The sequence below is a fragment of the Myxocyprinus asiaticus genome, chromosome 12, assembly GCF_019703515.2.
Source record: "Myxocyprinus asiaticus isolate MX2 ecotype Aquarium Trade chromosome 12, UBuf_Myxa_2, whole genome shotgun sequence".
Taxonomy (NCBI): Eukaryota; Metazoa; Chordata; class Actinopteri; order Cypriniformes; family Catostomidae; genus Myxocyprinus; species Myxocyprinus asiaticus.
This window is the reverse complement of record NC_059355.1, coordinates 37,630,589-37,641,339: the sequence shown is the minus strand read 5'-3', so window position 1 is coordinate 37,641,339 and position 10,751 is coordinate 37,630,589. Positions and strand designations below refer to the sequence as shown.

General features: G+C 37.7%; 2 protein-coding genes across 2 annotated transcripts; both read left to right on the top strand.

Moving 5' to 3' along the window:
- Positions 1 to 448: 448 nt before the first annotated feature.
- Positions 449 to 4,742, top strand: trub2 (TruB pseudouridine (psi) synthase family member 2). Its single transcript, XM_051711795.1, has 8 exons — positions 449 to 695; positions 894 to 1,034; positions 2,453 to 2,527; positions 2,626 to 2,687; positions 2,953 to 3,034; positions 3,167 to 3,239; positions 3,364 to 3,500; positions 3,614 to 4,742. Exons 1-8 carry the CDS (start codon positions 578 to 580, stop codon positions 3,913 to 3,915), a joined length of 990 nt encoding a protein of 329 aa, XP_051567755.1. The 5' UTR covers positions 449 to 577; the 3' UTR covers positions 3,916 to 4,742.
- Positions 4,743 to 5,874: 1,132 nt separating this feature from the next.
- hdhd3 (haloacid dehalogenase-like hydrolase domain containing 3) lies at positions 5,875 to 8,322 on the top strand. The gene is made up of 2 exons (XM_051712343.1): positions 5,875 to 6,329; positions 7,684 to 8,322. The coding sequence occupies exons 1-2, from the start codon at positions 6,000 to 6,002 to the stop codon at positions 8,077 to 8,079; spliced, it is 726 nt and encodes a 241-aa protein (XP_051568303.1). The 5' UTR covers positions 5,875 to 5,999; the 3' UTR covers positions 8,080 to 8,322.
- The last annotated feature ends 2,429 nt before the right edge of the window (positions 8,323 to 10,751 follow it).

Sequence of the window (10,751 nt, the reverse complement as noted above, 5' to 3'; positions counted from 1 at the left end):
GTTACAGATCGCCAATTTAACATTGATATAAATTGGAAAATGTGCCACGGTGGGTAAGGGACCCTCTGAAAAATCAAAACAGTGTGTGTGTGTGTATAAACCATCCAAAATGTATACATAAATAAGATAAAGAAGACAAATAATCGAAAAAATTTAAATAAATATATTTTTAACATATAAATAATGTATTGTTTTTTATAAGTCATGGGTCAGGAAAGTTCTCATTTTGGCATATAAGAAAGGATATACAATTTTTATTAATAACGCATATTAACTCAACGCATTTATTGATAAAACTGTGGAGGATGTGGTTAGGAGCCGTTTTTTGTCATGGTCATCTGCTCACCCTTCTCACAGGAACAGTTGGGTACTACAGTGTTAACATTGAACTGAAGTTAGCCTCTCGTCCAGTAGAGGGCAGTGCGAATGTGATCAATGATGGAGTAACGCTAGTAGAAGAAGAATGTCACGTTGTTTCTCCGAGTAGCTGTGGCATATTTAAGCAATTGATGCTTCTCCGATAACATGTCATTGACTTTATATTGACTGATCATTGTGACATTTTCTTCTGGACAAAATGGCAACGCAAGCTGCACGGCTTTTCCGCAAAATGGATGGTCTTTTTGCTGTTTACAAACCGCAGGGAGTTCACTGGAAACTTGTTCGTGACACCATAGAGTCAAATTTACTGAAAGGTAGTTTATCTGGACAGTAAAGTAGAAAAATGCTTAGAGATAACGACTGCATTATACTTATGATAAAATATTTCATTTTGTGATACATGATGTAATTGCAAAAACAAAGTACCACATAGTATCTATAAATGCAGTTGTAAACTGTGAATCTCTCTCTTTTCCCACAATCCATTCATCCATCCATGCATCTTCCTGAAGCGCTGAACTCCTGTCCTCCACCAGCTCCTCAGCGTGAAGTGCAGTTTCCGCTTCTGCCCAGTGGAGAGAACAGCAGTTCTACAGATCTCATACCGTCACCCTCCACCATGCTCCCGGCCACTCTGGCAGACCATCCTTTAGGTTAGTGGGTGAATCTCACAAAAACATGTCCAGGTCCAGTGTTGGGTGTAATCTATTTACAAAGTAATTAATTACTGTAATCTAACTACTTTTAGTACAAAAATGAAGTGCATTATATTTCAAATTATTGTAAACAGATAACAGTTACTGACTTTGAGTTAATTATTTTTTATTTCAAGGGATAAACATATTTCTATTTCTAATATTATTATACATATGTAATGCATTTAAAATATTAATCTGTTTGCATTTCTGTGACCGCTGAAGGGCGTGCTCTAGAAGGTGACTACCCGGTTACCTAAAGTCTTGCGAGAGCCGCATGCAACGTTTACACACTCTGTTTATTGTGTTTATTTGGAGTCCTACAGAAACCTTATACCTACCGCTACCCCAAAACCTAACCTTAAAGGAATAGTTCACCCAAAAATGAAAATTCTCTCATCATTCGCTCACCCTCATGTCATCCCAGATGTGTATGACTTTCTTTCTTCTGCTGAACACAGATGAAGATTTTTAGTGTGTGGGTGAATGGGTACCAAAATTTTGATGCTCCAAAAGCACATAAAGGCAGCATAAAAGTAATCCATACAACTCCAGTGGTTAAATCCATATCTTCAGAAGTGATATAATAGGTGTCGGTGAGAAATAGAACAATATTTAAAGTCCTTTGTTACTAACAATCTCCATTTTCACTTTCATATTCTTCTTCTTTTGTTTTTGGCGATCTGCATTCTTAGCATATATCGCCACCTACTGGTAGGGACAGGTCAAAGTTGGAGATCTATAATAAAAAGGACTTAAATATTGATCTGTTTGTCACCCTTACTTATCATATCGCTTCTGAAGGCATAGATTTAACCTCTGGAGTCGTTTGGATTACTTTTATGCTGCCTTTATGTGCTTTCTGGAGCGTCAGAATTTTGGTTCCCATTCATTTGCATTTTATGGACCCACAGAGCTGAGATATTCTTCTAAAAATCTTTGTTTGTGTTCTGCAGAAGAAAGAAAGTCATACACATCTGGGATGGCATGAGGGTGAGCAAATGATGAGAGAATTTTCATTTCACTTTAACCCTACCACTAAATTTAACCCTACATCTAACCTTAGTAACAGTGAATGAGACTCTCGCGAGACTGGGTGTTACCTTCTAGACACAGCCAACATTATTTTTAATTTGTTGACCAGAAAAACAAAAGCTTTTCTGTGAAAAGTACTTTTGAAAGTAACGGAAAGGTAATTAATCAGAGAAGTCAGTAATCTGATTAAAATTTTAGAGTAGTTATTAGAAATTTGTATTGAATTACTTTTGAGTAACAAACCCAACAGTAGTATTATGCATCCAGATGTTTTACTTTCAAGGTTTTTTGTAATTCTCAAAAAATGTCTCCAAAGTGAAAGCTTTTTTCCCCCCTTGTAGTGACAGGGCCGCAGTTTCACAATGTTCATGTTGGAGTTGGTCATCGCTTGGATGCTTATTCCTCTGGAGTATTAGGTGATTTGGGATTTCTTATGCAAAATTAAAACCCTCAGTTCTGAAGTTATTACATTTGTGATGCAAAAAAGCTTATTTGTCTCTTTCCAACATCTCAGTTTTAGGAGTGGGGAAAGGAAATGGAGTACTTGAGCATATGTGCAGATCACACGTAACCAGGGTAAAAGATTAGGCTCAGCCTGTGTTTATATTACGTAACAGTTCATCTGGCATGGTTTTGAATGCCATGCTACATTGTACTGCTACTTTGTTGGTTAATTTGTTTCTTTTTTATATTTGTCTGCCTCAATTGTTCCCACAAATTTGTACTAAGTGATGACTAAACCAGAACTTGAAGTGTTGTAGTAGACATTAGTTTGTTTTGTTTGTTTTATGGTAATAATGGCATTTTTATGGGGATTTTTGTTTGTGTTTTTTATATGAAGGACTACATGCTTCAGGGGGAATTCGGAATGGCCACAGACAATTTCTCTCACACAGGTCGAGTCATAGAGAAAAACACATATGGTAAAGCTTGTACATGATAGTAACTGCAGTAAAGTAAGAAACTTATCAAGAAAATGCTGTATTGAAATTATGTAGTATAGACTTTATAGTAATCTTTGTTTTTGTTTTTTATTGTTCATTACTTTGTCCTAGACCACGTTACCCAGGATAAGTTAGAGAGAGTCCTTGCCATGATACAGGGAGCTAATCAAAAAGCTCTAATTACGTGAGTCATTATAAGACTATTATTTTACATGCAACATTTCATGCTGTCAGACTGGGTCTGTAAACTTTACTTAATGTATCATGCGTTTTGTGCCTTCAAGTATGTTAATATGTCCTCTGTGTAGGTATTCTCAGGTGGACCTAAGCACTCAGGAGGCCTATGAGCTTGCAGTGAGGGGCTTGTTGTATCCTCATGGTAAAAGCCCTCCCATTCTGACTGGCCTGCGATGCATACATTTCAAACCACCGCATTTCACTTTGGGTTAGTACATAGCATCATGCATATAGTTTTATAAAGGACTCACAAAGTATATATGTTTGCTTTAAGTATAATGCCAATAACCACTGTTCTTTAAAATGTGTTCTCTACACCAGTGGTCCAGTGTGTGAACGAGACTCAGAAGTATCTACGTAAATTGATTCATGAGGTGGGATTAGAGCTGCGGACTACTGCAGTCTGTTCTGGTGTGCGTCGGACGCGAGACGGTCCCTTCAAAGTAGAGAATACACTCACCCGCCAACACTGGACTGCTGACAACATCATACAAGTGATTTCTTATTTCCGCAACACTACCCGCAAAATCAGGAAGTCTGGAATCTACAGACAGAATGTTGGCCAATCAAACACAAGCACAGAGATCCAAGAGCAAATCAGAAGACAAAATGCACAGTCTTAAGTGAATAAGCCAGGTGCATGATGTACTAAAAAAAGCATACTTCTGATACAGTTGTGGACAAAGAGACATCTGGGACACAGGGTGAATGCAAACATTTGAGTTAATTGGGTCAAAATTTTTATTTTGTCCTAAATGGGTTAATTGGAATACATATGCATTCTGCATGATGTGGTTTTGTCTATAAAATGTAAATCAGTGGGGTCCAAAACTTTCAAGCTCCGAAAATAATATAAAGGCAGCATAAAAGTAATCCATACGACTTTGGATACTGTCCATACGACAGTCACTTTGGGCAAGAAACAGACCACAATTAAAGTCCTTATTCAGTTTAAACCTTGACATCCGGCCCAGTTGGTGCAGACACAGTGCAGACTTCAAGACCGTTATGCTTTGAAGCTGCACGCTGTTGCAAGGTACTCAAACCTGTTATCGTATTGTATATCAGTAAGTATCGTTTAATTTTCATCTTCTAGTGTTGATCATTTACCATTAGCTGACCGTGCACGGTGTGTGTGAATGGGCTTCTCTCATGATTGCACCAAGCAGACTGTCGATGTCAAGATTTATATTTAATAAAGACTTCAATTTTGTTGTATTTCTCACCCAAAACCGACCATATATCTTCGGAAGACATGGATTAAACCACTCAAGTCATATGAATTACTTTAAATGCTGACAAAAACACATCATAAAAGTTTGAGATGGCATGATGGTGGGTAAATGAGAGAATTATCATTATAAGATGGACCTGTTTGCCAATTCACTGATCTAAATTATTGATTTGTTGTACTTTAATGATTGTCATTAAAAATATGTGAGTGTTTGTTCTCAACGCTTCAAATACATTACATAAGACGACAATTGCCTAAATTAATATTTTTTTAACTATTTCTGAAAACTGTTAACTGCTCAAGTGACCCAATTTCAGAGGACTTTTGGGGCCAATTTTAATTAATCTAGAGATACTGTATATTAGGGAGTGACAAATAAGAATATTTTAGGTTAATAAATTAGCATTTTGGGCCATATTTCATGACAAGTATATATTACTTTGAGTACAAAATAAAAAATATCAAGACAAAACCTTTAATAGACATGGATACCAAAGGATTGTCTACATTGAAAGTTTAAAATAATAACGTTGGCTTAATTTGACTTGTACAAAAACAATATTTAAATGTCTTTCCACAATATATTCGAAACCGGAACCGTTTGTTATTGTGGAACCTTTGATCGTTCAGTAAATTCTGCACGGACATTAATTATGCCGAATTCGTTTCCATAGAAATACAACAATGGGTAGAGTGGCGATTACGCTTTACATAAATGTGTTTTAAAAAAAATAGACGGGGCCTGGTGGATCTAAATAATGGTTATCCTATTTTAACTTTACACTGTGTATATTTAATTCAATTTTTTTTTTTTTTTTTTTTTTTTTTACCGTTTCTGACTGTCAAACAGCTGTATTGGCTGCATCCGAAAACAGGCAGTTTGCATGCTGCCTAATCAGTTAATGGCTTAACTTACAGTTCTTTTGAATGAATGGAACTCTTAAGGAAACTGGTCTCCGAACTGTTTGAAAAGCACCTTATTTTCATCCTGCCTTCGTATACAGCTTCCGAAGGCAGCATTTTCCTGGTTTCGGATGCGGCCAATAAGTGTGCATTGTGTTGCAAGTAGCACAGTAGCCACGTGGTACAAGTTGTTATTCAAGTTGTTATTCTCTGCGCTGTTCAGGATAGACCAATCAGAGTCGTTCGTGATTACAAAATTAGAATTAGCATTTTATATAAAGAATTTTAGTTTGCTGTGTCACTCTATGTCGCGTATAAATACTTTAAATTATTATATTTAAACAGATTATACTTTGTGTACTAATATTTCAAGCTTTACCACATTAAATGTCCCGAGTTTTGAATGCGGCTCACACGAGGATTTGCCTTACTGAGCCGCTAAGCACCCCCTTGAGGAAGACATATAGCTTGCAACATATGCCACACTGTGGTCTGCTTTAATGCGTGTAAATTCTCTTGTCGGAGCATAAGACAAATCTGAATGGGGTCAGAGTAGTGCTGTGTTGCAAGATGCGAGGGCCCGTGCGTTGGGTTTTATGGGACGTGAAGGACACGCTGTTAAGGGTCCGGCGCTCTGTCGGTGAACAGTACAGTAGCGAGGCAGAGCGAGCCGGACTGAAGCTGCCAGCCGAACAAGTAGAAACTGCTTTCAGACAGGCTTACCGGCAGCGATCTCGTCTATTTCCCAACTATGGCAGAGCTCAGGGAATGGGCAGCCAGGTCTGGTGGACCGGACTAGTGCGGGACACTTTTGCCCAGTGTGGGGTAGATGACCCTGCGCTGCTGGACAGACTGGCCAACAACCTCTATTACAACTTCTGTGGACCAGAAAACTGGGAGGTAAACACTAGTTTCACTGTTCAGATATCTCCGCCTTTCCTCTTTACTTTAATAGCATTGTCTCAGTATTTTCATTTGTGTGAGAACGTCATAGCTGTAATTCCGCAAAACACTGTAGGGGGCACTGATTCATCACAAAGTTATTTTTCATCCTCATAAATGCCATATTGAGACATCTTGCAAAGCTCAAGATCATTTGTTTTCTGGTCAGGCCAATTTGCAATAATAGCTATCTCCGTGACGGTCATAAATATGTGTGTGTGTGTGTATATATATATATATATATAATTATTATTATTATTATTATTATTATTTTTTAATGGCTGGAAAATGGCATCAATACCAAACATTATTGATTGGTTTATCCTTTGCACCCATTATTGAATGTCGACAAAACCATATCTATGTTAGCCAGCTTGATAACTTCACCTTGGTGACTAGTTTAAATCAGGAGAATTTGTAACAGCAATGTCCAATACATCAATACAGAAAATTAAAGAGTAGTTCACCCCAAAATGAAATCTCTCTCATCATTTACTCACCCTCATGCCATCACAGATGTGTATGACTTTCTTTCTTCTGCAGAACACATGAAGATTTTTAGAAGAATATCTTAGCGCTGAAGGTCCATACAATGCAAGTGAATGATGGCCAGAACTTTGAATCTCCAAAAGCATATAAAGGCAGCATAAAAGTAATCCATACAACTCCAGTTGCTAAATCATTATCTTCAGAAGTGATATAAAAGGTATGGGAGGGAAACAGATCAATATTTAAGTCCTTTTTTTTACTATAAATCTCCACTTTCACTTCCACAATCATCATCTTTTGTTTTTTCGCGATTTACATTCTTTGTGCATATCGCCACGTATTAGACAAGGTGAAGATTTATAGTACAAAAAGTAATATATTTCTCACCCACACCTATCATATTGCTTCAGATGGCATGGAATTAACCACTGGAGTCTTATGGATTACTTTTATGCTGACTTTGCAATTTTTTAAGATTCAAAGTTCTGGTCACCATTCACTTGTATTGAATGGACCTACAAAGCTGAAATATTCTTCTGAAAATCTTCATTTGTGTTCTGCATACAAAAGTCATACACATCTGGGATGGCTTGAGGGTGAGTAAATGATGAGATAATGTTTATATTTGGGTGAATTATCCCTTTAAGTATTGACGATACACTAACAAGATCAACAAGTGTAAGATTTACAAAGCCATTGACTGGAAATACATACTCTACAAAGCTCAAGCAAAGTGTACAGAGACTACACTACATTTTTATTGCACTACAATAAAAAATAAAAAAAAGTGTATCTTACACTAATCTCAAATTGTTACTTTCAGGTGTTTTCTGATTCTAATGGCACCCTGAAGTACTGCACAGCTTTGGGATTGAAGCAAGGCGTTGTCTCAAACTTCGACAAGCGTTTGGAAGGGATCCTCAGGGGATGTGGCCTCCTGACTCACTTCTCATTTCTTCTGACCTCAGAAGAAGCTGGGGTAGCTAAACCAGACCCTGCCATTTTTGCCCAGGCCCTGGAGCGGTGTGGCGTGCCAGCCACCAGTGTAGCTCATATAGGGGACCATTATGTAAATGACTATCTCACTTCACGCTCATTGGGTATTCGGGGTTACCTGCTTGGCAGGCAAAATTGTCTTGGACACCTTGATGTTCCCCCACAACATAGATTACTGAGCCTAGATGAACTACCAGCTCGACTGCAACAGGAAACAGACTAAGAGTGTACAATTTTCTCTGATACAATTGACTAACATGTAATCACTGCAGGTCTAACTAATTGAAACTTATTTTTATTGGACCAGATCTGCAGTTTCTGTGCTTGTTTGGAACGATGAAAGGCTAAATGAAAGCCTAAGCATTAGAACAATACAAAAATTGTGTGGTATTATACCATATGTACTACTAACACTTTAGTTAGAATGAAATTACTGTCAATATTTTAATAAAATCGTCAGATTGTGCAGATTGTTTTGTTCTATGCATAGAACAGTACTGCCCACAGCATTCATATGGTGTTTACTGTGTGAAGATATGACATTAGAACCCTTTACAATACAGCATCTGTGTTATCTGTACACTTATTGCAGTGCAGGCATAGCCATCCACATTAAAATACCAATCCCCAAATACAAAGGCAATAAGACAGGTTAAAATACAGCACCCAGCAAAATTATTCAGACCCTTAACCAATTCTTATTTGCATTGATTTTTTTTTTCCTGAGTGACTATCTGCACCCTGGTGTAAATAGCATCTGCCGCACAGTGCAGCTATTTGCACCCCAATAGTTTGGTGAAACCACAGAAAAACACAACAGACAAGACAATAGATGTCACTGCAGTGACGCGGGGTGTAAAGATGGTGAGTGCATGTGTAGTGTTGTCCAAGCGACCCCAGTTCTAATCTGCATTTTGTCCAACTCTTTTTCTCATCCGAATTCCTGTTTCCACTTTTAATATTTCCTTTAATACTACTGTACTTAAAATAACAGATAAAAATGAATGGAAATGTTGATTTCATCACAGTGATTTGGTCACGGTGAATGTCGGGGAGTGCAGAGAAGGGTTTGATCCGGAGGCGAGGTCTGTCGATCATACTTGTTCCCGCGGCTCAGCATCACTTGTGTGTAGATTGCATTAGACTACTATATATTGTAGTAACCATAGTTTTAATGCAATTAACCTTGGTTTTAGTACAGTAATGTGGTAATATAGTAACTGGTTAATTTTGTGGTTACTGTAAATTTACAACAATATACATTGGTGAAACTATGGTTACTGTAGTAGAACCAAGGATATTTTTTATAAGTTAAGGTTAGGTTTAGGGGTAGAGGTTAATGTAGTGTGTCTGTGGGACTCTAAATAAACGCAATAAACACACTGCAGTGATACCCATTCTGTGGTATTTAAATATGGGTACAAATAGTATCTGACACTATATATTTTTACAATGGACCAAAATGCATCTCCTAAAAGTCTTATTTTCAGCATGCAGCCTGATTTGCAACTACCCATTCTATTTCAATAGTTAAACACTAACAGATTCATTCTCCCTGGGCAGCAGTGGACAGCAGATGGGGCTACAAAAGATACAGTAATAGACTGAGGGATATTTTGAGTTAAGTGGCGTACCCATTTTAACCATCCAAATTTTCATTATGTAAGTCAACATTCATTAAGTACTCAAAAAGAAACAAAAGCTTTCTTCATTTACTTGTGATCATTTTTCTCTTTTACTTCATTGGCTATATGAATTTGAAAAGAAGTGAAACAATTCAGACAATAATATTGTAGACATTAAAACCCAGCAGTTTCTGTAGAGTGCTGATATCAGTGTTCCAATGCTGATGGGGGAGGCTGTTGGACACCAGGTGGATGGTGGAGAGGGAGAGATCACTTAACCCTAATACCCAAATATTCTTATTCCTCCCCATCTGCTCCAGCACAGATATCAGCTATGCTCTTATAATGAAAGAACTACAAATTGGGCCAAAAATGGAAGGCAAAAAACAAAACAAGAACCATTTCTCCAGAGCCCAGATGGTCCTTCATTACTGTGGAATTACTGTTAATATCAGGAGACACTAAAATGAGGGCAAGCATCTGCAGAGTGTCCATTCTCTGGGCATTTCCCCAGGAGATGTTCACATAACCTACAACTGGAATGTATCCTCTTCTTTTGTGTTTCTATTTCCCTTCTCTACAAGCTTATTGTGTATCTTACGGGAGTTCCCTCCACTGAGCGCTTAAATCAAAGCTGGTTTTAGAGGCTCAGCCAGTCGGCTATGAGGGGCTGTGCAGCAATCCAATTGAAAACCTTAATGGGATTGGCAAACCCATCCACAGAGGATCGTGGATGGGGAAGGAAGCAAGAGACTGATGTTAAGAGATGTAAAAAGGGAGTAAGAGATAAAATTATCAAATGAAAATTAAAGGGGGGAAAGACAAGAAAGAAGCACGAGAGATTCTTTGCAACAGCAAAAAAATGTAGTAGAATTTACACACACAAAACTATTCACTCAAAGAATAAATATAAATGAAGAAAATAAAATGGGAGGGAACTGAAGCAAAAAAACAGTATGAGCACAAATGGGCAGACAAATTGTTACAAACAAGTAGAAAAGCACTAACGCAAAGTCCGTCAAGCATGCACTTTGCATCATGTGCTCACTCATGCACGAGCTTAGCTCCTCTCCACGCTGATCTCTAGGGGCCTTCCCCCGTCATCTCACAAAAGGTTTAGCCAAACAAACAAATAAATAAATTGGCAAGTAAGTAAATAAAAGAAGCTGAGCTTTTCCCTTAGCAAAAAGAGCACTTTGGTGGCAGGCTCTTTTTTTCAACTGTGCCTGATGTTTTCTGCTTTTATGTTTGTATTTCCGATTGACCCTCT